General features: G+C 39.9%; 1 protein-coding gene across 16 annotated transcripts in view; it reads left to right on the top strand.

The window, feature by feature from the left end:
- The first annotated feature begins 2,872 nt into the window (after nucleotides 1–2,872).
- The window catches only part of LOC148023246 (uncharacterized), a 51,113-nt gene continuing 26,028 nt past the window's right edge, over nucleotides 2,873–27,957 (top strand). For 9 of the 16 annotated variants that reach the window (XM_087696289.1, XM_087696276.1, XM_087696285.1 and 6 more), the window contains exon 1: nucleotides 2,873–3,475. In XM_087696289.1, coding sequence (XP_087552415.1) covers nucleotides 3,016–3,471 — 456 coding nt within the window. In that variant the 5' untranslated portion in view covers nucleotides 2,873–3,015 and the 3' untranslated portion in view covers nucleotides 3,472–3,475. Of the gene's footprint in view, nucleotides 3,476–3,571; nucleotides 3,625–4,548; nucleotides 4,568–4,595; nucleotides 4,704–9,756; nucleotides 10,171–16,011; nucleotides 16,568–18,404; nucleotides 18,540–27,957 lie in introns of those variants that run through there. The other 7 variants (XM_087696284.1, XM_087696283.1, XM_087696287.1 and 4 more) reach the window with 7 other exon arrangements.

Raw genomic sequence — 27,957 nt, 5'->3', positions numbered from 1 at the left:
GTTCTATATTTTTTTAGGATTGGCTAGTTATCATCACAAGTTTATCCACAACTTTTCTTTGATTACTTTGCCTTTAACTATGCTATTAAAGAAGGGAATTGTGTTATGAATGATACATACTTGTATGATCTCGATTTTCACGATCTTTGGCTTTCCATTTCAAATAACAATTAGATTCCTATTTTTCCAATGGTTTTCTTTTCTTTAACAAATGTAGTTATGTAACCCATTTATTTTGCACTTTTGTGCCTCAAGAAGTACACAATCCTTCTTATATGGGTCATCAAGCATTTTCTCCTCTTAGTAACCTACAATATGATTTTTTCAAACCTCATAAGGATAAGGATGTTGCCACCTTCGTTTTCGAATGCCAAAACTTGCCAATGAGTTAAAGGACACCATGTAAAATAATATGGGTTGCCTATACCTCTTTTGAATCCTACTCTATCTTGGGAATAAATCTCAATGGATTTTATTATTGGGTTTTTATTCTCAAATCAATATCATTTGGACTATTATGGATCGTTTTAGTAAACACATTTATACCTTGCAGGAAAACTTTGAGTGCTTCTCAAGCCACACATCTCTTTCTTAAAACTATTTTTGTCCATCATGGTTTGCCTAAAGTTATCATTTTTAATAGTGATTCTCACTTTTGTAACATGTCTTCTCAAGGGGGTGATAGCCTTAGATGGTTCTCCCTTAAGCAAGTAGTTGACAATGAGATCTTTACCTTTTCTAAGCATGAAACTTGCTCTTGTATACATGGGTGGTTTCCACAAGCACGTAATTCCATAATATACATATAAGCTAGTATTAGTGTTTACATATGGAAAGAGTTCTAGTGAGACTTTTTTTTCTTGATCGAGTGCCCTTGGAGTCTACTTTGAGTATTTATTTTTGGTGATAATGGATATTAATAATTTATATTTTAATTATTATTAAAAATAATTTATTTACAATCATTCTCACAATTGTTCTTTGACTCGGTTGATGTGTAGAGGTAGGTGATGTATAACTCAATTTATTGTTAGACTTGATCAATGTGTAGAGACAGGTGATGGATATGTCCATGTTTTGGGTTGAGCATTTAGTTGATTCTAGATTATTTCAAAATTATTATTATTTATTGGTGCTATGGTAATGGAAGGACTCCCTTTTGTTTAGGATTTGCTTGTAATATGGCACAAAGCACTGCCTTCCATCTAAATGTGCTTATTGAAAATACATCAATCAATGGCAACTAGGGTAGGGCATCGACACCTACAATATAGGCATTTTTATAAGATTTTTCACTAACATGGAACTTGTTTGGTTTGCAAATAATAGGTTTCTCCTTTCCTACTATTGCAACATATTTTTTTGGATCACATACTTTGTAAATTGCTCAAACTTATAATACATAATGCTATTTAATTCCTTTAGTTCCTTGATGTCATTCATGATTTTGTTGTGACCTTAAAAATGTAAAGGTGTAGACTCAAAAAATTTCACTCATTGCAACATATTAGTTTCTCACATTCTATAGTTTGTTATGTTTTACTTTTTGGTCACACCCACACACAACCACAAATACTCTTGTTAAAGGGAGAACATTGATGACTTCTTATGGTACTATGGTGAATGGACTCCATAGTTTATACTTTGATGAACTTATGGAAGGCTCAAGTGCATCCAATTTTGGACGAGCTTCCCCTCATCATAGCATCTATCTTTAGCAATGTGCCTTTCAACATAGTCTATTGGTTGAATAGGGAGAACTTCAAATACCATTTTTCTTCATGGGCCCTCAAGGGGGGACAAGTCATTAGTCTTTAAGGATTGGAATGTTCATATCCCCATAAATACATTACAAGAAGGCGTGGGCAACTCAAATCCCGTTCAAGAATAGAGTGTTCCTATGGAGGGTTATGACTAGAGCCATCCTCTTAGGGAGCAAGCTAAAAAGCAAGGGTGCCACGAATGGGAAATGCTCATGTGGGGAGGAGGAGTCTTTGATCCATTTGTTCTAGAATGGGTTTATGGCCTCACAAGCATGGGAGCAAGTGTCACAACACATAAAAATGCCAAGCAATATGAGATCTTTGCATGCTTTGAGTTTAATAGCAACTCATCTTTCAAGCTATTAGTTTCTTGGATTGAAATTGTATCAAAGGCCTCATGGTTTTGGGCTTTATCAGTAAGCTCGGTCATCTAGGGGAACATGATCTAGAGGTAATTCCATAGGGCCATTTCTAAGGCCTAGTTTTGTAACGGAAGTGTATTTTACTAATAAATAATCCTTATTTGTGTCTAAATACCAACTTTCCAACGTTTTTTTTTTGGGGGGGGGGGGGGGGGGAGTGGGGTTTGTGAAATGCTAGCAAGAAATCTTGAAGTGAAGACAAGTCGAATGCCAACTAAATCATTGCCATATCAGACTTCTTTTTTAATGCGATGCCATTTTTGGCAGTTTATTAGATACCCTCACATTGGACTTGTGCTCTTGCCTCGATGTTTTGTTTGGATGGCAAGGGTTTGCCATTCACGTGCACATGATAGGGTTAGGGGGCCAATTGCAAAATGGGTGCTAAAAACCAAATACCTTGGGGTTAGTGATGTTACAAGAAAAAGAAACTATGTTGAGAATCTTGCTTAGGTGTCACTCATTGATTTGCCAAAAAGCGTTATATTATTGGCTTTTAGGTGTACCCTTTCCTCCTAAAATTGTATTTTAAAAATTATGTTAAAAAATTTAAACCAAAAAATTCAGTATGAAACTTGTTCAATCCCTCTTAATATCCCCTACATACTCATATATTCAAATCTTAAAAAAAACTGGAAAATGTGAAACCCCTCCTCCCACCTAGGCCCCCATCCCAAGTGCATCTTTTTCTTAAGGTGTTCTACAATGGCCCCCCTTACCCTATGGTCTTACACACTCCCTGGCTGGAATGCCATTCCTTCATGGTTTCAGACAACCCCTTCATGGAATGCCATAATCATCTTTGCGTTGTCTGAGTTCTAAAAAGAGAGATGGCTATTCTGCAAGCTCACACGGTCATAGAATCACTGACTGCAGCAGCATCGTCAGGGAGAGCCCATCTTCTGCAAGCAGCTGCCGATGGAATAAGGAAGGCAGGGGAGCCCTACTCCTCTGTGTACCTCTACATGCTCCACAACGGGGATCGAGACCTTGTGCTGGAAGCCCACTCGGGGCGCCCCACAGATCACACCACCATCAGCGTCGGCCATGGCGTCTGCGGCACCGCGGTGGCCTGTGGCGAGGACCAGAACGTTGGCGACGTGAAGGGGAGGGACAACTACATCGCCTGCAACCTTTTCACGCAGAGTGAGCTCGTCGTGCTCATCAGGAAGACGGGGGTTGTCATAGGGCAGATCGACATTGATAGTGACCAGCTTAACCCTTTCTCTGAGGAGGAACAATCCGCAGTTCGTGAGGTTGCAGCTGCGCTCGGCGATCTCCTCTGATCAGGTTTGCGTCCCTTGCCCCCTTGTCGCCGCCCATTCTCTCTCTATTCACTGTCTAGGGCAAATTTCTCAGGGACTGTGTTTTCACTGTCAAGGGCAGATTTCTCAGGGGCTGTCTTGCGACCTGATATAGAGCACTGTCTGGGGGGGGGGGGGGGGGGGGGTTATATAGGGTTGCCTTGTGATCCGATTCATATTGTATATGCTCTCTAAAGAAATTGGGCCCTTTTCTATCAATGTTGCTGATGGCAGTGAAGATCTGTCAGCACAGTGATTCCATGCTGCATGCATGATTAATTCACTGCGCAGAACTAAACTTCAAGGGGCTGTCTTGCAATCGATTCAGTGTGAAAAATTAATGTTCTCTATCAATTTTACTCAAAGATATCGCACAGACTGCCCTCCTGTGAGCTCATCCAGGCTCCAATTTTAAACTTATATTTTTCAGGAGCTGCCCTCGTATCTGAGTGACTGCACACATTCCTGACTCTCGTATTTTGGAAATGCTAGTTCTCTGTGATTCACCCTGACGTTCCTCTATCCAGGGCCATGGTGATAGTAGTGATAGTTGTCTCTGACTCACCATGAGGAGCTTTTGCACTTTCCCTATCCAGAGCCATTGTGATGATCAAGATGCTTTAGCACATCCAGGACATAGCCCTTCACTGGCATCATATGTTCATCATATACACCAATGTTTGCAGTCGTTTGCATGTGACTCTCTTATTCCATACTCTAGACAAAATCTCCATGGTTGGCTTTACCTGTCACGGGCGAAAGGAGGCCTAATCCATATGGTCTACCTGAATGGTAGTCTGGCTCTGTTTTTAAATGGGCAAGCTGATGCCTTTGAGCCAAGCTAAGAGATTCCTGAGCCTGAGACTGTTCCAACAAGTGATACTCCAGTGCATGCATGTAACATGCATTCAGTTCCATGTATATTGGGACTAGACTGCTGGGATTCAGATAATTTTATAGGCTGCATTAGTAGTCATTAACGAGGAAATCATTAGAGTGACTTCAATCTTTGACGGGATTCATAGACTTTTAAACTCAGCTCTGGATTGGTTTTCGCAGTATCAAATTATTACAAACTGAATGCCAGACTTTTGGGTCTAATGCAGAATTATTCTACCATAGTGTTGAGGATATAAACCAGATTTGCATTCCCAGTGAGGGTGGTAAGAAGGCATATGTTCAAAGATAACAGGTTTGAGTGAGACCAAACCATATACAAAGATAAGGCCAAAATCAGCCTGTGAGACCAAACCATATACAAAGATAATCGCCACTAGGCATTGAAATGTGACATGTTAAAAGTCAACTCGTGACATATTGTTCAAAGAAGCTAAGGTGATGTACAAGATAAGACAATAACTATGTAGGGATACAATAGAGATATGATGAGGTCGATATATGAAGTAATACATGTCTAGCTATGTGGTTAAATATGAATATGATGATGAGAAACCCTTCACCCGTCACCCGCAGGTTGAGTTTCTGCATTTTGCGTTTACGGTTTGCAGCCCCAAAAAGGGATGCCATCCTAGACTGACTATGCCTATTTATAGGCCACTCTCTCATTCATTCCTCGTGGTTGATTCATTCAGTCCGTCACCTCTTCTCTCCAGTCTCTCCACTACCCTCACACCCCTTCAAGAGGACATTGCGGTTCGTGGTTGTCTTCATCGTCTTCCTTGTGCTATGACACCCTTGTTCCCTTGTATTGCATTCACTCCATGACTCAGAACTTCATCATTCCATTCATCAGAATTTCTTATCTTTTATCTTCTCTTCTCCATGTTTGCGGAGTTTACTCCGTGTTCCTCCCCGCAAACCCTACCGTCTCGTTTGTATGTCATCTTTTAACATGGTATCAGAGCTGGATATGCTCACCTAGCAGCAAAGATCCTCCACTCTAGTAAATGCAAAGATTGGTGGCGGGCTTGGCATCCACTTCTCTTCTTTTGCTGTATCAAAATCTCATTTTTGCAGGTTTCAGGTGTTTCAGCTTGCTGCCCAAACCCTTTTTGCGGAGAACATCACAGTCTCAGCTGTCCCTTGCTGTTATCTACAGTATGGCGCTTGTTTCTAGCCTTTCACCTACAGTTTGCAGCTTTTTACAACGGAACGACTATTGCTGATCACTCTCCATTCAGAAAACAATCTCGTTTTTGCAGATTTCAGATATTTTAGCTTGCTGCCTACACCCCAAACGTGGAGGATATCGCGGTCCAAGCTGGCCATTGTTGTCTACAACAATCTAGCACCTGTTTCCAGCCTATCACACACTGTTCGGAGTTGATTTTAGTATATTGATTGCTGCTGTTGTTGTTTTCCTACGTTTTTAGTCTTTCTCTCTTCTGCAGGCTGTCTTGCCTGCGTTTTTAGTCTTTCTCTCACCTGTTGCGTGCGTTTTTAGTATTTCTCTCCCCTCAGCTAAGTTTTTCTACTGATTCAGTCTCTTACTGTTGGTCACATCCTCCCACTGGCAGCTCACTTCCAGCCCTTCCACTACCCTCCCACCCCTTGAGGCGAACATTGCGGTTTGTGCTTCACATTGCTCTCACACCCCTTGAGGCGGACATTGCGGTTTGTGGTTCATGGTGGTTGATCTCTTCCTTCTTTAGCAAGGCACACTGGTATCCATGGCTTCTTTACAAACAAATGTCCAGACTACTGGGTTCTCCTACTGTGGCATCACCAGACATACCACCAATGCTTGCCGACTTCGACCTTTGTTTCCCCCCCTCCCCCCCCCCCCCCAAAGAGTATATGTGTCTTCCACCAGGCACTCCTTGTGCCACCTCTCCTTTGTGGGCCACAGAGATCGTTCTGCAGCGGCTATTAGAGTACTATGCTCAAGGCCATAAGACACATTCGATGCGCACTATATCCTTTTGAGCACATGGAGGATCGATTGGCGCTACGACCTCCTGGAGATCGTCGCAATGCCAGTGGCAGTCTTCTCCCACTTATTTTCTGGTACAGTGGCTTCCACGACCTACGGATTTGCAGTCCGCTCCATCGAGAGACAGTGATTGTTTGTGATACCGTCTCCTCGTCAATTTGCTCCTTTGATAGACAATGGGCTGCTCGACTCCTTCCTCTTTTTCAGCTATCCAAGCTGCTCCACTGAGAGACAACAAATGTGGTCCACCTCTTACTCATCTTGAGCCCCACCCTTCCCCACCCTTGACTACTCAGGTTCGAGAGGCTACCTTTGGGAGCTCTTCGACACCCTAGATACCTTCTTCGGCATGATTGGCGGCACTTCCTTCGTCATTAGATATTTCGGAGTCCGTGATCCATGAGTTTTTGGATTCCCTATCTACTTCAGAGGGGGATTCAGAGGGGGATGTTATTTCTTTGCCCTTAGAGGGGGCATGTACTTCTTCTTCAACTTCAGCGGGGGCCCCTTCACCTCCCACCTCAGAAGGGGAACCTACTCCACATGAAGCTCTTCACCCATCCTCTACTTTCATGGGGTGGTTGTCTTCGACCAGTCATCTCTTTTACTGATACCCAGGATCTTTAGGTACTACCTAGATCGGTACCTCGGAGGTTCAGCCGCGACTTGGTAATGAGGCCTTCGTATTCCTTCCAGCATGGATGTACGGAGCTAGTGGGTTCTCTCCCGAGGTTGAGTTTCGGGTTCTCCAGTTCACTTTGTCTACTGTTCTTTACTGCAGGTTACCTTTCATGTGGAAATCTTGGATCTTCGGGATCCTCTACATCTTCTTCCTCCTCTTCTTTTCTTGCCTTGGTCACTTGGTTAGCATGGAACCACCTCTTGAGATCGAGTACGGGTATATCCTTATGGTTCTCGGCACCACACAAAGTCCAAAATTTCTCCTATTCATTAAATGATTTCGTCATCTATGTACTAGGGTGCTTGGGTAAGTGAACAATTTTTCCACGAGGGACACTGTCGAAGTGACACCTGTTGCATGAGCATTCTTCAGCATGTAGCATTGCATCTCCACCTTACTCTTCTCTTGTTTTCCCTTTTTGGGCCTGAGGGGGTGTTGAGAAACCCTTCACCCTTCACTCGCAGTTTGTGTTTTTGCATTTCTGCGTTTTGCGTTTTGCGTTTAGGGTTTGCAGCCCCAAAAAGGGGCGCCATCCTAGATTGATTGTGCCTATTTATAGGCCACTCTCATTCATTCTTTACGGCTGATTCATTCAGTCTGTCACCTCTTCTCTCCAGTCTCTCCACTATTCTCACACCCCTTCAGGAGGACATTGCGGTTGGTGGTTCGTGGCTGTCTTCATCTTCCTTGTGCCACGGCACCCTTGTTTCCTTATATTACATTCACTCCATGATTCAGAACTTCATCATTCCATTCATCAGAGTTTCTTCTCTCTTCTCTTCTCTTCTCCATGTTTGCCGAGTTCACTCCGTGTTCCTCCCTGCAAACCCTACTATCTTGTTGGTACGTCATCTTTTAATATATGGTACATTGATAACTAGCTCCACCCAATCATGATTGGTGGTGGATAGAGTATGTCATGCATCCTTGATGAGATAGAGCATTTGGATCGATCCCTCAGCTTTGTTAAGTATTGTTCATGTCACTGAAACTAATCTCCCTAATCTCTCTTTGGTGTAGTCTATATATGGTATCCTTGCATCCCTAGTTAGCATGTTGCTCTAATTTTTTGAGCTCTCTAGACTATCACTTTTCTCTTTGTAGGTGCTGCATGCATGGTCATTGTCTGGAAGAAATCAGTGGTTGTGATTGTCTTTCTCTTTTGTAGAGTGCCTTATTGTAGTAATGATGTGTGGAGCCTCTAAATTTCAACTAGGAATTTTTGCAAGTATCATTGGTCTAGGGACTCCATGATTGATCCAAGGGAGGCATCCCCTCTAAATAGTATGAAGTACCTAGCTTGGATTGTATTGCAACTTTACATCTACAAATGTAGTTTTCCTTACTCTCCACCTCTTGGCATAGTCTACAAATTTGCTTAGCTCTAGAGATGTGGGTTGTTTTCCTAGTCTCGATTTGAGTTGATGAGGAGAGAGATTGAGCTGGCCAATGGTTACCCACATCTCGTGGCATGTATATATCTAGGTATCTAGGACGCTCAATGAATTTGTTTGTTGCAGTTCTCATAAAATGATCAATTTAGCATGACATCTTCGGGGAGAGGGGTTGTTGAGGTGATATCCATATATGCTATAGGAGCAGTTGGTAAAGAGCATGTTGCATGGCCAAGTTCTTATTAGTGTGGGAGAGGGGTATGAAGGGGGAGTCAGAGTCATATTGAAAAGGGGAGGGGGATGAGGGGGAGATGGTCCATATTGATCATGTATTCCGTGAGCCATCACTTGACCTATACATACCATGAAGTCTCATGTCTTGCTTGAGTTAGGTAGTTACCTAGGTGTCATGAAGACCCTCTTAGGTAGTCTCTATGAGTGCATGCCACGTAGTGTGCGTATGAAGTTAATGCTCTAAAAACGGCTCTCCAACATCATGGTGGGAGCATAAAACTTTGCTTTAATGATCTCATGATAGTTAGAAGTGGATCATCTAGGAGAACATGATTTTTGTGGTCTCTCAACTTGTACACACACACATATACACACACACACACACACAGAGAGCCAAGTTAGGCGTCCAAAAAGGTGCAGTATCCATTATGGTTAGTGTGACTAGCTGTCACAACTCTATAGAAACAGAATTCGTATCCTTTTCATTAATTTGTCTATATAATGATTTATTAAATTTGTTTTCTTTGCACTAATTAGATATAAAAAAAAGTGCATTGGAGCTGGCCACTGATGAGTGGTCACAGGTTATGGTGGACCCACGCGGTGGGTTAGAGAAAAGATAGTTCACACTTCCACCTATATGGTCCGATTGGGCGTCTGTGACCAGAACTCACGTATATCATGGTTAGACTCGCACACAGAAAGGATTGATGCGTTGAAGTGTGGGCTAGATCCGCCAGAACAAATAGTTACAATCAACAAGATGGCATGATCATGAAATGCTTGTACAATGTGCATGTGTGGGCTGAAAGCTTGAAATGCACATTTCTTTGCATAGGAAAGCCACATGAAGATTTTGATACCATTTTTGCGATGTACACGGAAAAAGCTTTCATATGACACCCATATTGGGAGGTCCCTAAATTGTAGGAGGTCCCTAAATTTTAGGAGCCTCGAATTAGCCTAAAAATGCTAGTTCTAAAAAATAGGGATGTCATTCTAAAAATAGTAAATTTTGTACTCTGACTGTGCTTACTAAATTTGGTTGTTTCTATTCTTGACAGTATTCAGCCCAAAAAGGAAGGTCATAGAGAAGAGACAAGTGTCAAGACACTTGTCACACAAGTTTTCAAGTGTCCCACCACTTGTCATGGCTGGACACTTGTCTTGTGCTACTCCACTTTTCCCTTTTGTACTAGCTCTTCCCTCTTCTATAAATAAGAGCTCGTTTTTTTTTCATTCAGCATAATTTTTCTTTGCTGTAAACTCATGTACTGCACCCACAGATAGCGAGAAACGGGCCCCATCCATCCCCATCATCATCCCCCACTTCTCCATTATCAAATTCCTCCATATTCCCTCTTCTATCACTGCTGTTTTACAGGACAGCAAGCCTGTAAATTCATTACAACACCTCCTTCTCGAGCTCTTTCTTCCATTTAAGCAACAAGAAGCAAGCCCTATCCATATACTACTGATCAACAATGAAGAAAGGCTGATTTTTCCCTCTTTCTTCTCTCATACTGTAAAGAAATCAGTTCTTATCATTGCATAATAGATAATGCATGTGTGTTTGTACATCTTTGCATGATCTTGTGAGAGTGAGAATTACTTCTCCTCACTCTCAGGTTGATTATAACTGAGCTCTTCCCTAAGGGACTTGGGTTGAGCAGAAATACATTCCTTCGGGGGGGGGGGGGGGGAGAGGGGTTGCCCATCTTCAACCCTCAATCTTGTTTCCATTACTTTTACATTTTCATGGCTGTAATTTTGTGAGTAATTTTCATTTTCAACTTTAAGTGTTCATTCTCTGTTATATTAAATCTCGAAAACAAGTGAATTTCATAATTGTTAAGCATACTACGTTGTTCGAGGCGTTTACAGTGGTATTAGAGCTTTGGCTCGGTCCTCACCCCAACACTCGTAGTGCTCACAATTTTAAGTTTGTTTGTTTTCAGCCCTTGCATTGAGTGCTTGAGCATATTTTTCTTAGAGTCTCAATGGATCAATCGAGTGCTATCCTTCAAGCCATTCAAAGTCTTAGAGAGGAGAATCAACAAATTTGTGAGCAACTTCTCAAACTAGAAAAAGTTGAGAATCCCAAAGAATTCAAGGAAAGAAGTCCATTTGCTTCAAGAAGACAAAGCGATACTAATGAAAGGAGCCAATCAAGAAGTCTAATTACTTCTAAGAGGCAGTCCCATTCTACTTCAAGACAAAGAAAGAGATCGCGTCGAAGCTCATCCTCTTCTTCAAAGTCATATGGCGCCTACTCTGATGGACCCTCTTCTAGTGACGAAGAGTCACACTCTTCTCGTGGAAGACCTCATTATCGTCAAAGGCGTCGACATTCTTAACCCTCGTCTCCATCTTCATCCCCATCAAGCACTTCATCATCTTCAACCTCAAGATCCGGGCATGGACGAAGGCATAAGAAGAAGAAGAAGACTAAGTCACTATCTCAACTTGAAAAGAAGATCAAGTTCAGTATGTATGATGGTTCCCGAAATCTTGATCTTCTTCTGAAGTTTATCTGTTGATTTCAAATTTTGTATGGTCGTGATAAGTATAAAGAAAAAAAAAAGATTAAGTTTGCAGCTTTACATTTGACCGACTTAGCCCATACTTGGTGGACGGGGTTGGAATATGATCATGCTGCCCCAAAATCATGGCAGTCCTTTGTTCGCATGATACAAAGCCAATTTCTTCCTGTTCATTTCAAAAGAGATGTAAAAATGGAATGGGATCGGCTTTGGCAAAGGAAAAATGAGTCACTTGGTGACTATACCAAGAGATTTTGGGAGCTACTTTTGAAGGTTCAACATTTCAAGAAGATCAGCAGTTCGGAAAAGCTTAGGAAGTTTCAAGGAGGTTTACATTTTAAACTTCGTACTACTCTTAATCATTATTATTGTTCTAGTCTCAGGGAACTCATTGACCATACTGAGACATGCGAAATGGAGCACAATGGCAACAAATCATTCCAAAAAAATGATAAGAAGAGAGCAGTTGATGATGAGGAGTATTCAACCCCAAATGAAGGACAAAAACAATGGCAAAGGCAACCATCAAATCAAAAGAAGATGAAGCCCTATGCACCTCCTAATGCTCCTCAATTTCGCTCCAATCTGTACCCACAAGCAAAGCAACTTTTCGAAGAAGAAAAGCAGCGCTTCATGAAAGAAGGGAAGTGCTTTAAATGTGGACAGACAGGCCACATAGCGAAGCAATGTCCAAACAAAGGACAAAGTAAGGTTTCTGACAACAAGCCTAAGTCGCCAGTGAAAATCAATGCTATCAATGATGTAGTTGCAAACACAACTCACACTCCGGAGATGCGCAAATTATTAAAAGCTTGGGGACAATTGCAAGGTAAGCAAGCACTATTCTTGATAGATCTTGGGGCGAATGAAAATGTCATTTCCTTGCAATTAGCTAAAGAGCTTGGATTAAAGAATGAAGAGATGGACACTCCGATAGAAGTTCTCCAAGCTTTAAATGTCGATGAAGGTGACATAGTGAAGACTGTGACACCCTACATTGGCAAGCTCAAGTTTCAAATTCAAGGCTACAGTGACGAAGATACCTTCTGTATCGGAGACCTTGATGGTTGCGATGTGATTCTTGGCATGCCCTGGAATCATAGAGTAGATTCAACCATCTTCTCTCAGAAAAAGAAGGTAGAACTCACCAACAAAGGCAAGAAGTACGAGATCCAAGCTGGAGTTTCTGGAGACACCATACCTATGGTAAGCCATATGCAAGTCTCTAGAGTAATTAAGGATTGTGTTCAATGTTGTTTGCTTTATGTCACTGATGTAAAAGATAATATGAATGCTGAAAACCAAGAGCGACTTCAGCTCTTGGAAAAGTATAAAGATTGTTTTTCGGAAGATCTTCCTTACCAGCTTCCCCCAAAAAGGCAAGAAGACCATCATATTGATATTATTCCGGGTAGTTCTCCTCCTAATATAGCACCATACCGTGTGAGCCGTCCTCAATAAAAAGAAATCAGAAAGCAAGTCGAAGACCTACTCAAACGTGGGCTAATTAGGCCAAGTAGCTCACCATTTTGTTCACCGGTTCTTCTTGTTCAAAAGAAAGATGGTACATTCAGGATGTGCATTGATTATCGAGCCCTCAACAAAATCACTGTGAAGAATCGGTTTCCTATTCCGAGAATTGACGACATTTTGGATCGTCTAGGAGGCTCAAAGGTTTTCAGCCGCATTGATCTAAAGAGTGGTTATCATCAAATTAGGGTAATACCACAAGATGTACACAAAACTGCTTTTCGCACTTCATACAGTCTTTATGAATTCTTGGTGGTTCCTTTCAGATTAACCAATGCACCAGCCACCTTTAATCGAATGATGGAGCGCATCTTTAGAGAGCATCGACAATATTTCGGTACTTTCTTTGATGATATTCTTGTCTTTAGCAAGAATGAAGAGGAGCATCATCAGCACTTGGAGATTGTTCTACAATTACTTCAACAAAATCAACTCTTGGTAAATGGTAAAAAGAGTGAATTTTTCATGCATAAAATAAATTACCTTGGCTATGTCATCTCTTTTGAAGGGATTCAGATGGATCCTGAAAAGATCAAGATAATCCAAGAATGGCCTCATCTTCATGATGTACATGAGGTGCGATCGTTTCTTGGCTTATGCTCTTATTACCGCGGCTTCATCAAGCATTTTGCACATATGGCTTCTCTACTTCATGACCTTACAAAGAAGAAGACCTCTTTCCAATGGAAGGAAAAAGAGAAGGCAGCCTTCACAAGGCTGAAAACAGCTCTTACTTTTGGACCTGTTCTTATCATTCCAGATTTGGTAAAACCATTTGTGATGGAAGTAGATGCTTGCGGTGATTGTATTGGTGCAGTGCTAAATCAAGAAGGCCATGCTATAGCCTTTGAAAGCCACCGTCTAAATGATGTGGAGAAAAGGTATGACATTTATGAAAAGAAGCTCTTAGCAGTGGTTCATGCTTTGAAGATATGGAAACATTATCTTTTAGGCAATGAATTCCTTATTAAAACTGATCATCAGAGCTTGAAGTATTTCAAGACTCAAAAGTATTTGCAGGAGAAACATGCAAGATGGGAAAATTTCTTGTCTATGTTTCATTTTCAAATTATGTACACTCCAGGTAAACAAAATGTAGTTGCTGATGCACTTTCTAGAGTGCCTCGCATTGCAACTATTACAGTGGCTCATCATGAAGATTTTCAAACGATGAAGAATACTTATGATGAAGATATTGATTTTGCAGCAATTTGGTCAAATTTATAGCAAGAAGGTTATCATCCAGATTATTCCATCAAAGACGGTTATCTTTTCATGAACAATCGCCTTTGTGTCACTCTTCCTGTTTGACAAAAGGTGCTTAAAGAAAGTCATGAATCCCCTTATACAGGGCACAGAGGGAGGGTAGCCACTCTAAGTGCAATTGAGCGCTACTTTTATTGGCCAACATTACGAAGAGATACACATAACTTCATTGAGGCTTGTCTAGTATGCCAAAAATCCAAGTATGATAGGCATAAGACTCCATGATTGTTGCAACCTCTTCTAGTGCCCAAAGATCCATGGGAATCTATCACAATGGATTTCATCTTAGGTATTCCAAGAACACCTCAAGGTCATGATATGATTTGGGTCATAATTGATCGATTCAACAAGCAATCACATTTTATTCCATGTCATAAAACATTGAAATCTGCACAAGCTGCAAGACTTTTTATTCAACATATCTTCAGATTACATGGTATGCCTTCTGAGATCATTTCAGATAGAGACTCCAAATTCACAAGTAACTTTTGGTGTGCTTTATTTGAGAATTTGGGAACCACTTTAAAGTTCTTCTCAGCTTTTCATCCTCAAACTGACGGCCAAACAGAGGTGATGAATCTCACTCTTTTGGATATGCTGAAAGCTTATGTTAGTGAACATGAGTCACAATGGGAGAAATATCTTCCATTATTGGAGTTTGCTTACAACAATACAGTGCACTCATCCATAGGGAAAGCTCCAAATGAAATAGTACAGGGTAAAGTGATTTCTCCTCCAATTATTCGCACTAAAGATAAGATTTTTGCTGTTGGATGAGTTTGCTTCAGATTTAAAAACAGTAATGGATCAAGTTCGAGCCACTATCAAAGTTGCCCAAGAGCGACAAAAGAAGCAAGCAGATAAACGAATAAGACCTTTGGCTTTTGAAAAATGTCAATATGTCTTGCTAAAGTTTGATAAAAGCAGGCTCAAACAAGGTTCCGGTTAAAATTCATCTTTTCCAAAGCTCTCCAGTAGATACTTTGGACCCTTCAAAGTGATTGAGAAAATAAATGAAGTTTCTTATCGACTTGAGTTTTCTGCTCATTGGAAAATACACAATGCTTTTCATGTAAGTTTGCTAAAACCTTACATAAGACCAGAACCAAAGGAACCCATTACTGAAGATCCCCCAGAAGTTGAAGAAATAGAGCAACTCTTGGAACCTGAATAGATTTTGTTTCACAAGGATCGAACCACGAGAAGTGGCCTTGTGACACGAAAATTCTTACTGAAATTCAAGAATCTACCCACAACAGATGCACAGTGGGTAGATGAAAAATTCATGAAGGATTACCCAGACATTCTTCAGCCATATCAAGAAGCTTTTCAGTTGAGGACAGCTGAATAAAAGCCAGAGGGTGTCACAACTCTATAGAAACAGAATTTGTATCCTTTTCATTAATTTTTCTATATAATGATTTATTAAATTTGTTTCCTTTGCACTAATTAGATATAAAGAAAAGTGCATTGAAGCTGGCCACTGATGAGTGGTCACAGGTTATGGTGGACCCACGCGGTGGGTTAGAGAAAAGATAGTTCACACTTTCACCTATATAGCCCGATTGGGCGCTTGTGACCAGAACTCACGTATATCAGGGTTAGACTCGCATACAGAAAGGATTGATGCCTTGAAGTGTGTTCTAGATCCGCCAGAACAGACAATTACAATCAACAAGATGGCATGATCATGAAATGCTTGTACAATGTGCATGTGTGGGCTCAAAGCTTGAAATGCACATTTCTTTGCGTAGGAAAGTCACATGAAGATTTTGATACCGTTTTTGCGATGTACACGGAAAAAGCTTTTATATGACACCCATATTAGGAGGTCCCTAAATTTTAGGAGGCCCCTAAATTTTAGGAGCCTTGAATTAGCCTAAAAATGCTAGTCCTAAAAAATAGGGATGTCATTCTAAAAATAGTAAATTCTGTACTCTGACTATGCTTACTAAATTTGGTTGTTTTTATTCTTGACAGTATTCAGCCCAAAAAGGAAGGCAATAGAGAAGAGACAAGTGTCAAGACACTTATCACACAAGTTTTCAAGTGTCCCACCACTTGTCATGGCTGGACACTTGTCTTATGCTATTCCACTTTCCCCTTTTGTACTAGCTCTTCCCTCTCCTATAAATAAGAGCTCGTTTTTCTTCATTCAGCATCATTTTTCTTTGCCGTAAACTCATGTATAGCACCCACAGATAGCCAAAAACTGGCCCCATCCATCCCCATCATCATCCCCCACTTCTCCATTATCAAATTCCTCCATATTCCCTCTTCTATCACTGCTGTTTTACATGACAGCAAGCCTGTAAATTCATTACAACACCTCCTTCTCGAGCTCTTTCTTCCATTTTAGCAACAAGAAGCAAGCCCTATCCATGTATTGCTAATCAACGATGAAGAAAGACCGATTTTCTCCTCTTTCTTCTCTCATACTGTAAAGAAATCAGTTCTTATCATTGCATAATAGATAATGCATGTGTATTTGTACATCTTTGCATGATCTTGTGAGAGTGAGAATTACTTCTCCTCACTCTCAGGTTGATTGTAACTGAGCTCTTCCCTAAGGGACTTGGGTTGAGCAGAAATACATTCCTTCAGAGGGGGGGGGGGGGGGGGAGAGGGGTTGCCCATCTTCAACCCTCAATATTGTCTCCATTACTTTTACATTTTCATGACTGATTTTGTGAGTAATTTTCATTTTCAGCTTTAAGTGTTCATTCTCTGTTATATTAAATCTCGAAAAGAAGCGAATTTCATAATTGTTAAGCATACTACGTTGTTCGGGGCGTTTACACTAGTATGTCAAATAGCCACTTCCATGTGTTAGGCTCTTAGAAGTGTGCTTGGTGGCATTCTCTCTAGCATGGCTAATATTGCGTATCCTCATGCAAGTCAATCTCTGGCTACTTGTGACATTGTAAATCTCCTAGTAGACCTAGTGAATGTGTCCCCTAAATAGACATATGAATCCATAAGTTCCACTTATCTAGCTCTTAGAGTGAATAATGATCTCCTTCTCATTGGGGTAGCTGTATGGAAAGTCAAGATATTGGTTTTCCCAAGATTAATTGTCAATCCACCTTTTGTGACTCAAAGAATATAACATCGTTAGCACAAAGCATAATAGAGACCAATGTACTTGCTATATCCACATTGAATCCTTGCTTCACTCCAATGGTGCTAGAAACCATGTTTGAAAGTCCTCACGAGCATTTTACTCGGTATATCACCTTCTTGTATAGTGTATAAATGACCAAAATCATGTCCGATAAGATCCCTAGTGTGTGCAACCTTCATAGCAATTTATCTCATGAAACTATATCAAAGGCTCTATGAAAATCCACCAATTAGTAATCTCTTTTTTGATGAGTTGGATATCACATTTAAACATGTCCTTGGAAAGGAGAATATTCTTGTTGACCTACTTTTCTGCCAGTCTCCTTGAGCACTATTGCCTACAATAGTACAATGTAGCCATAATTCGTACTATAGCCACTTTGCATAGTGAGGTGCGCACTCAATAGTACTGTATCAAATGCGTACTAGTGCACTTCCTAAAGTTATTCCTTGCCCACTTACTTCACTTATTCAATCCACACAATCCCTTTGGGTTTGTAAGTTTATAAATACTCCATTTGAGAGCCAAACAAGAACGACAAAATATTGAAGCCATATGTGTGTAATCTCAACAAGCACCATACATTTATAACTCTATATTCTCAAGCAATCTAGCTTTTGCTACTTCAAACTTTCAAGCTTTCATTTTGAAAGTTTATATGTGTGTTGCCATTTTGTGTGTTTTGCTATGTCCCCTTATCCATACCTAGCTACTAATTATGCCACCATGCTATTGCTTTGGGTTTACACACAACCACACGAATAATAGATACAAAGGTATAGAGTCAAACATTTTGTAGATACAAAGATAGTCAACAAATCATTGGTGCAACATAAAAACATTCCTCCTCAACTTGCAATTGACACAAATGGTAGGAATTTTGACAAAGATGCTTTTGTGCAATGTATATAATCAATAGACAATAGAACAGATAACGATTAACGGATCAATTAAAAAAAAAATTACTAAAATGATTGATTTGCAAAGTTTAAAAAAATTTTGGGACGAGCTTGTTTTCCCATGCACCTAATAGAAAAAATATATAAGTCCTATTAAAGCAATTGAGTTAGTCTTGCGAACTAATGCCTAGGTTGTGAGTGATAAAGAGGTCATGGTCTAGTGGATTGTGTTTTTGTTGTGTCTCATGAGTGTGTGAAGGTTTGAGGTAGTTAAGGTGTTTGAAAGAGAGTTAAATCCTTGCTAGTGAATCCTAATGACATCGCTTGGAAACTTCAATGTGGCTTTCAAGGCTCTATCAAAACGCTACAACTCCCTCGGCAATTCGACGATCACCATTGACAAAGAGAATCCTAGTGCAAAATGGATTCTTCTTGCAATTGGTATTGCTCACATATGTGGTGAAAATGACATGTGTGCGTTTTATTCTGTTTTATTCCTCTATTATGTATATAAAGATCAAGGAATTTTGCCAGTAAGAGATAGTTTGCCAACTTGTCAATATTTTATTCCTTATTATGCACAAAATACAAAAGCAAATTAAACAAAAGAATTATCCTTATTTACATTTAAGATACCTTGCTATAGGCATATTCCCTTTGTTCTGTAGAGATTCAAATGTATCTTGCATGGCTGTTGTTCTTGACACTAGACACTTGGAGCTTATGGATATGATGGTAGAAGTGGTTGTGTCTTCACTTTCTAATGGCCATATCTTTTTTGAATTAAGACCTAATTATGTATTTTCTGTCGATGACTCATATCTTCTTGAATTACTACTTTTGGACATTTGTTCTTCTGGTTTACAAATGAAAACTTATTCTGCTCACTTAGCCATTCAATATCACATGGTCTTTCGATGCATGCCAATGGCTATTTCTAGAGTTTTGGAAGTTACTAACTCTAACAAGAATAAAGGACAAACAATTATCATGAAAGTTGATGAGAGCATGTAAAGATTTTGCCTTGATTGTGTAAATTGGTCGAACATCCAATTGCCCCAAGAGTGGCAATTAGATATCCAGTCCCTTCAAAAGAATGACCTTTTACCTCCCCAAGTGTTGCCAGTTCTCACATTAAAGGAAAAACCTTAGTGTTACTACAAGAACAAGATTCCAAGGCAAATCTGGAGTCTACGTCCAAAGTACTCTCTACCAGCCAACCATAGTTGAAGGTCTCTCCTTTGCAGAGAGCCAATATCTTGAAGTCTTTGTCTCAAGCTTGTACTCATCCTCTAATCACAGAAGGAATCTATGCACATTGTAAAAAACTTATTGAAAATATATTTTCTGCTTCTACTTCAAGGATAGTCAATGTGGTATAGGAGTTTGAATATGAAGGACATATATATATATAAGGATGCACCCTATCTTCGGCCCCAAGGTTTTGCAACTTGGACTGTAGAAATCCAAACAATGAATTGGATGCATCTTGCATTAATTAATTGAGAAAATCAAGAAAATATATGAATTGTGTGATAGTTTTTAACAATTGGTTCAAAGATTTGAAGCCTCAGTATCCAAGTCATCTTGATTTACTACAGTTGGCTCTAATACTGTTATGCCTAGTGTCTCTTCTTCTCTGACTAGTCTTAGTGCATTTGTTGAAGTTGATTGGAAAGTCTTCTCTGAGGAAAGGTTAAAAAAGGGTTGGTCACCTTTGTTTTTTGCTTCGACACAAGGAACATTAAATGTACACTGTCATTTAAAATCAAGTGAAAGGAAAGGAGACAATGGAATAACAAGAGATGGATACTCTATTGCATGAGATACAACAAATCTATGTTCCCTAGATACTTGCAAAAAATGATGAAGAGAAGATTATTTGGCATCCTCTGTTGCTAATGAATCATATGATCATGAAGCTGGCCCCTCGTAGGCTCCATAAGCTCCAAAGCAACTACAACTTTTTGAAGCCATGAAAACTAGTAAGAAAAGCATACAACTTTTCCCTAAATTGATGGAATACATTGATTTACTTTTCCTTGATTGGAATGAGCAAGAATATCAACATGTATTTAATGAAATAGATAGATTAGCTTTTCAAATGGTTTAAGATATATTAGCTCTTCAAATGGTTTAAGATAGATTAGCTTTTCAAATGGTTTAAAGGCAGACAGAGGCAAATATTGTTTTACAACACATGCCCTTATGTATTGCCCTTTAAGATGGTCAGAAAGATTATATAGGCAGGTATGTTCAAAATAAATACAATTCTAGGGTAATGGGTGAAACCCTAGAATAACATGCAAATGATTATATCCATGTTTGGTATATTATGGACATTAACACACATAAATAACTCATCTATAGTATCTCATCTTTTGATGAAGATGGTGATAGCATTGTAGATTACACTTTTGTTACCATAAATCCTCAAAGGAATGCTACTCAAGAAAAATTTTTGAATTCTCACTCTAGCAAGGAATAATCTCATTCAAAGTTCTACAATAGGTTTGGTGGTGAAAAGGTTGGGAGTTTCCCAATATGGTCAATTGATGGAAAGTCCCGCGAAGAGATCAAGCTACTAATCTACATGATGTATGCATATGTGGGACATAAGCTTTTGCTAAAATCAACATCCAATCATGTGGATGTTCTTAATGCTATGACAGATGGTTTTGGTGGTGGCCTTCGACAATGGTAGAAGTAAGTGGGAAAGGAATAACTTTGGGAAGTGCGCTAGTGCACATTTGATACAATGCCATTGAGTGCGCATCTCATCGTGCAAAGTGGCTACAATATAGAATATGGCCATAGTGTACAATATGTACAACTATTGTAGGCTACAAAGCTCAAGGAGGCTGATGAGATAGTAGGTCAACGAGAACATTTTTCTTTCTAGGGACATTTTTGAATGTGATGTCCAACTCATCGATAAAGAGAGACCATTGTAGTAGCCTTTTGTTGCCAATCTAAATAGGAGCCTTTTTGGTAAGGTAACCTTTCACATGCTGGAGATCTATTTGGATGGTGAAGGGGACAAATTCCACAAAGTTTTGGAATGCCTTTATTGCTTTGATGATGGCTGAAATCTCTCTATGATAGCATGTCTAATTTTGTTGAGTAGTAGTGAAAATACTGGAGGCATATCTACAAATTTGAAGAGTGTTTCCTCTTTCTTTTTCTTTATTTTCTTCACACAAAAGTGCACCCCAACCAGTGTATGATGCATCATCCTGTTGGAAGATGTAAAGGTGGCAAATTTTGAATCAGCTGCTTAATTTGTTGCAACACCAAAGTGTGTATAGGCTTCCAATGAAATTGATCTTTCTGAAGAAGAGGATAAAGATCTTGTGTATACAATGCCAAATTTAGAGTGGAAAGATTTATCCAATTTAAGTAGCCTAGAAGTTGTTTCAACATTTTGACAAAAGTGAGTATTGAGAGAAACTCTAAAATCTTTTTTAAAACATGATCATGGAGCTCAATTAGTCCACGGTGGAGTTTCAAACCTGAAAATTTCACTTTAGCATTGAAAAGTATAGATTTGGTAGGTGATAAGACTATCCCAAGTGTTTCCATTGTCTCTGTAAACCGAATTAAATGCTTCAAATGTTCTGAAATAGTCTTTGAAAAGACTAAAATGCCATCTATACAAATTAAGCAAAAAGAAAATTTTGAAGATATTGAATTAGTCCATCCGTGGACGTATGTTGGGGCTGTTGATACCTGCCTTCTTACTTAAGGGAGAGTTGCCAAAAACCTGATATGAGATTAAATTTATTGAAAACCTTTGCCTTTTTTATTCGCTTAATCAATACATTCCTTAAAGGAATAGGGTGTCCATGCCTAAGGAGATATTTGTTGAGAGGCATATAATTGATTACAAGACTCTTTTTTCCTCTCTTTTGCTTTGAATGTTTGTTGATATAGAACGCGTGACAAGACCATTGAGAGGTCGTGGGTTTTGTTAATCCCTTTTGCATCAATGTTTGTATTTCCTATCTGTATAATTCCAAATCTTCTTCTTTCATACCTTTATGAACAACCCTTGTGGGGGTTGCATCTTCTTTTAGAGGGAGACTAATGGCAAAGTGATGCCTTTTCTCTTTGAACATTAGAGGATCTTCATGCATGTATTGTTGGAGTCTTGCCTTTACTTGTTCTATCTTGTTAGTATGAAGCGACATTTCCTGTTGCAACCATTGCTCTGTTTCATGTATTTTCTGCTTAGGGGATAATTTAGACAAAGAATAAATACTTCTACCAATATTTTCAAGCAGAGAAATATCAGCCTTCCGACCCAGATAAGAAACAGTGAAATATTTAGATTGAAAGGTATAAGGGAAGATGTTGCAATACATTAGTACCAATCAGTTGGTCATATCCATTTGTTTCATAAATTGAATCTCAATGAGAACCTTTATTTGACCAAGATACAAGTATGCTTGTGTGATATGGGTCAATGTGATACTCTTGTTACTAGAAAACTCAACCACAATCGGACTACTTGGTTATATACAATTAGGGAAAAAAAGTTCAAATGGTGCAATGGTTAGGCTTGATCTTGTATCAATGAGAGTATCCAAGAAAAAACTAAATTTGTCAGTATTTTGAGCTTGACACAAATAGTGGGGATATGCCCAGTAGTATTGAGTGCATTTATCTTATGTTGCTAAGCAGGAGAGATCTTGATTTGATTGATTAGTGAAGGGGATGCAATGGCAGTGGAGAAGGAAAAGAGGAAGATGCAGGAGAGAAGAGCACACACAATGTAAGTGCTGTCAAGAATGATATGACAACATTATTGCACTATCTCATATATATGAATAAAGAATATGGGTGGTCAGTGTACAGGGGCAGGCCCAAGGGCCTTTTACCCCAACAACCTCCCACTAAAAGGCCAATGGGCCAGGGAGTGAAAAAACAAAGAAAAAAGGAAAAGAGATAAGGTGAGGAATCATGACATCTCACCTAATACCCAATCGGAAAGCGAGCTATACAATAAGCGGGAACCTCTGTGAAAGAAGAGTCAAGCATCCCTGAGTCCATGACATCTAGGAGATAAGAGATCATATAGCTCCATACAATGGAGCAATCCAAGAATGCTTCTCATGAAGCAAGCACAACTCATGAGTGTAAGGCTGTAATGCATAAGCATTAGAGTAGCGCATAGCATCAATGTGGCGCATAGGAGATAGCTGAGAGCACATAGACTCTCCAAAGTCAATCACAGAAGAAGGGCTAGCATCTCGAGACGGGGTCTCAAGATAGTACGTAGCCTCAACGAAGTGGAAGACTGACACATGACTGTAGCATCAACCATAAAGCGCACTGAATGCGCATCAAGAGGCTTGAGAGATATCTGCATCTCATAAAAGACAGCATGACAGTTGCTTATAACCTACTGGGCATCCAAATCCCATAGCCTGTAAGCTTGAAAGTCACCATCTCCATAACCAAGGAGGATACATCTGTGTGACATAGGCATGTCTGGTATATATACAAATGCATGGCAGCCAAACATCCTCAAGTAATCATAGGAGGGTCTCATGCCACTCCATGCCTCGTGTGGTGTAATACCATCCAAAGTCAGACACAATGTCCTATTAAGCAAGTAGACTGCTGTCATAAGGGCCTCATCCCAAAAGCCATAAGATAACCTAACTGTGGTAAGCATAGAAGTAACCTTTGCCTGTAGAATCAAGCACATGCCATGAGCAATCCCGTAATACCATGGGCATAGGAAATCAATACCAAATTGTTGACAATAGAAATGAAAACTGGGAGAGATAACATGACTCTCATAATCCATCTGTAAGCACCTAGGCTTGCAACTAATATAATCCATAAACCTGTCAAGCATAATTGCGATATCCTTAATTCGTACCAAGGGAAAATCCCAAACACGGTGGGTAGCATAATTCACGAAGGTGATAAAGTACGATGCTCCACCAAGTGACTGGGAAGGCATAGGTCCATAGACTACACAATGGACAAGATCTAGAGGATCATGCCTCTCATGATCGCCATGAGCTAAAGAGGTTTTGCAAGGACCTTAAGTACAATTAGGGCAAGCATCAAGATCTGCATAGGAGGCATCAATGAGTTTGAACGAGACAAGATCTCCGTCTCTCTATGGTGCATATGGCCTAGGCGATAATTCCATAACAATGCATGTGGTATCTGGATAACTGCAACCATAGAATCTCTTATATGAGAGACATGCACTGGGTAATGAGAACCAACTCTAGAACCTTTGGCTAAAACCAAACAACTACGACATATCTTCCATGACCTATCCTAAAGAGAAACATGTAATACATCATGGAGCACAAGAGAAGTCCCATTAGGCTACCAAGGATAGGCATTCGATCCACCTTTGAGATTTGTTACTCTAGTATGGTCTCAATATATCTTCAATCACTTGGTTCACCATCTCAATCGGTTTGCCAATTTATGAATGATAAGCCATGCTACAACAATAGTTATGTATTGAGCTTGGCTTGGAATAGACTTGTTGAAGAGAGTATCTTTACCACTACCTTTCCTCTTAGATAGGTTGTGAAGCCAAAAGATTTCATTTGGAAAAATATATGGGCTTTTGCTGCTTTAGTAAGCATGTGCAAAATGATTAGAATGGAGTTATAGTATCTTTAAACTATTGAAATCCTAGCATAAAGTCCACGTTGATGAACTCCCATCTCATCTACAAAATGTCAACATGTTGTAGAATCTTAGAGTGTTTAGGGTTTTGGCATATCTTGGGTGTCCTACAACATAAAGTAATGAGCTTCGTAGAGTATATTCTTTATTGGGCTCTAGTCCTTGGGAATGTAGAATCAATCCTGTTTTAAAAAAAGAAAGACGGAACACTAAGATTGTGTGTTGACTATTGAGGGCTAAACCAAGTCACAATTAAGCAAACAATTCTCTAAGTTGATGAATTGTTGGATCACCTCGAAGTTGCAAATATCGTCTCAAATATCAACCTTCTATTCGAATACTTCGAAATTTAAATAAAAAAAGAAAATGTTCCTAAAATAACATTTGGTCATGTTTTTTAGACTAATAAATGCTTCAACTACCATTAACAAGTTAGTGCCATCTAGCTTTAGATCTTATCTAAATGAGTTCCTCCTAGTCCTCTTTGATGACATCTTGACCTATTCTAAAGAAGAAGAATACATGGTACACTCATGCATTGTCCTAAAGACACCAAGAGCAAACAAGTTATATGTTAACCATAGGCTCTAGTCCTTGAGGATGCATAATCAATCATGTTTCAAAAAAAAAAAGATGGAGCTTTAAGATTGTGTGTTGATTATCAAGGGCTAAACTGTTGGGGATAAATGCGCCTTTGCCTAGCCACCTGTGTATTACTATACTGACAGTCACCGCCACTGCACACTGCAAGTTTGGCGGGCACCCGTCACCGTCACTTTATTCTTTATTCTTTTAGTGACAGTTTGAATAAAGGAAGGCCCGGTTACACATTGTGACTGTTGGAGTGCCCATTTCTTGTCTCTCTCTTTCTTGCTCTTGCTCTGCCGCCATAGCTCTTGCATGCAAGCTTCGATCCTTGTCACCTTTCAACTGGTATCAAAGCTCGGCTTCTCGACTCTTGAGCTTGGCTCGTGACATTCTCAGCTTCCCATCGACTCCCCACTCGCATTAGGTCTCCTTCCCGGCAGCCATAACTCATTCTCTTGAGCTCCCGTCACTCCCCGGCTTCCCAAGCTTCTTCCCGACCTATTGAGGCACCATCAGGGCATTGACATTGAGGTATTGTTTCATTATTTCAGAGATTTATCTCGGTCCACAGGTCTAGGTAAATAGGGCAGCCACCATTGAAGCTTTCAATCTTCATATCTCTTTGCCACTAGTTGTGGGTTGCTAGAGGCTTGTTCCAAGGCCTCTTTGGCTCATGTTTGAGCCCTCCAATCTCTCCAAACCTGCCACGTGGACCAACAGGAGCAGCAACATCATCAGGCAAATCTGCGCATGATTCTGGACAGATTTCATTCGGCCACTTTAGCTCCAGCTCCAACTTGGCATTAAGCACTTGTTTGGGCTCCATTTCAAGCTTTTTGTACATGTATTGATCCTTTGAGATTAGGCATTGGTTTGGTGGCTGAAAACAGTGTTTCAGGACTGTTATAAACAGTCTACAGACATTTGATGCTAGTGCTACATTCACAGTTTATGCCTATGCTTGTTTAGGCATGACTACATAACTAGTTTGATGCCTATTGCATCCCGATTGATTGGGGGATTGAAGCTACATGTCATGCTATGATTTTGGCTTGATTGTGGGGCTAGAAATACACAGTTTATAACAGTAAATTCATGTTGAATACTCTTGGGCTGAAGCTATCTTTTACGCTTTGACATATACCTATTGGTTCCGGGTGTATGTCTTGGGTTATGCTATGATGTATTGATTATCGAGGGATGACTTCGAGCTTGTCATTGGATCCGGATGCTTTCAAGCTTATTTCAGCCCGCACTTATTGACATCGGTCTCTGCTTGACAATGGCTAGTGCTTTGACAGCTATATGCTCTTTGGGTATATGCTTACTCGATGTCTACAGCTTGATGCATTTGTCTTGGCACAGTGTACCATGTACTTGTTGAGCTTTAGTGCTCTCTGAAGACTTGGCTTGGATTCTCATTTGCTATTCCGGAATTTTGTATTGGATGTCATTTTGGTTATTAGAGATCTTTATTGGAATGTATGTCTTGCTCATGGATGCTACCTACAGTTGCTTTGTAGCCGTCATGCTCTTGGGATGCTATTGAGGCATTGTCTTGGTTACCTGTCTTTGGTACTTTGACTTGGTTTGATTGAGGTGTTGAGCTCGTTTATCCGCCTTTTGTGCCAGTGGGAGTATATTGTATGCTTGACCGACATTGAGCAGAAGGTTTATGCTATTTGAGCATTTTGCAAATACTTGAGACTTTGGGATCTTACACTTAAATGTTTCATGGTTCATGCAGTGATATCTTGGAGTTGCTTTTGGCCCGAGCTTGGGCTTTGCACTCTTGTGAGCATACACCTACTGGTGTCAGGTCTTGATAGTGTTATGTATACTTTGCCCTACTGTCCATGGGGTATGCCTACTCACTGATGGATGCTTTGGTGACATGTTTGGGTGTTTGCTCAAGGTCTTGATAACTGTTTGACGCTGATTTATGCCCGTTTATGGCTGGTCATGTCTTGGCTACCATTTATTGACTTGGTGTAGTGATTTGGTCAGCAATTGACTCTCATAGTACCTTGCTGTCATTTATTACAGCAAGCATATAACTCTGGGACTGACATGGATTTTTCATGCTGAAATATTCTGAAATGATGTACTTCACTAGTACTTGGTGGGCAGTAGCTTTGGTTACTATTTTCTCGTCATCTTCTCTCGATTTTGGTGATTTTTTGGCCATTTTCTGCAATAAACAATAAGTAGTTTTGAATTATCTGTAGTCTTTCAGCTTGCATTATGGCGAGCTCGTCCATTGATCATGCTATTTTCAACATCACTAAGCTTGATGGTACAAATTACTCTTATTAGAAGAGCCAGATTTGACAGTTGTTAGTGCAAAAATTGCAGATCAAACCATTGAGGTTGAGCGAGCATCCGTCTGCAACTATGCTAGATGAGGAATGGCTTGAGCTTGATGAGTTGTGCAAGTCCACTATTGTATTATCTCTCATAGAACATGTTCATTACAATGTATTTGAGGAAGAACTGAGTGCATGGCAGTTGTGGGATAAAATCAAGAATCTCTATGACAAGAAAAGTCCAGCGAGTTAGATGTATTGACTGAAGCAGCTTATGGATCTGCGCATGAAGGAGAATGTGACCATGTCTGCTCACTTGAGCCAGTTCCATGCTATACTCAAG

The sequence above is a fragment of the Lygodium microphyllum genome, chromosome 16 (assembly GCF_053477565.2).
Source record: "Lygodium microphyllum isolate KBCC chromosome 16, Lygodium_microphyllum_v1.1.10, whole genome shotgun sequence".
NCBI classification, from domain to species: Eukaryota; Viridiplantae; Streptophyta; class Polypodiopsida; order Schizaeales; family Lygodiaceae; genus Lygodium; species Lygodium microphyllum.
This window is presented reverse-complemented; position numbering and strand designations above follow the sequence as displayed.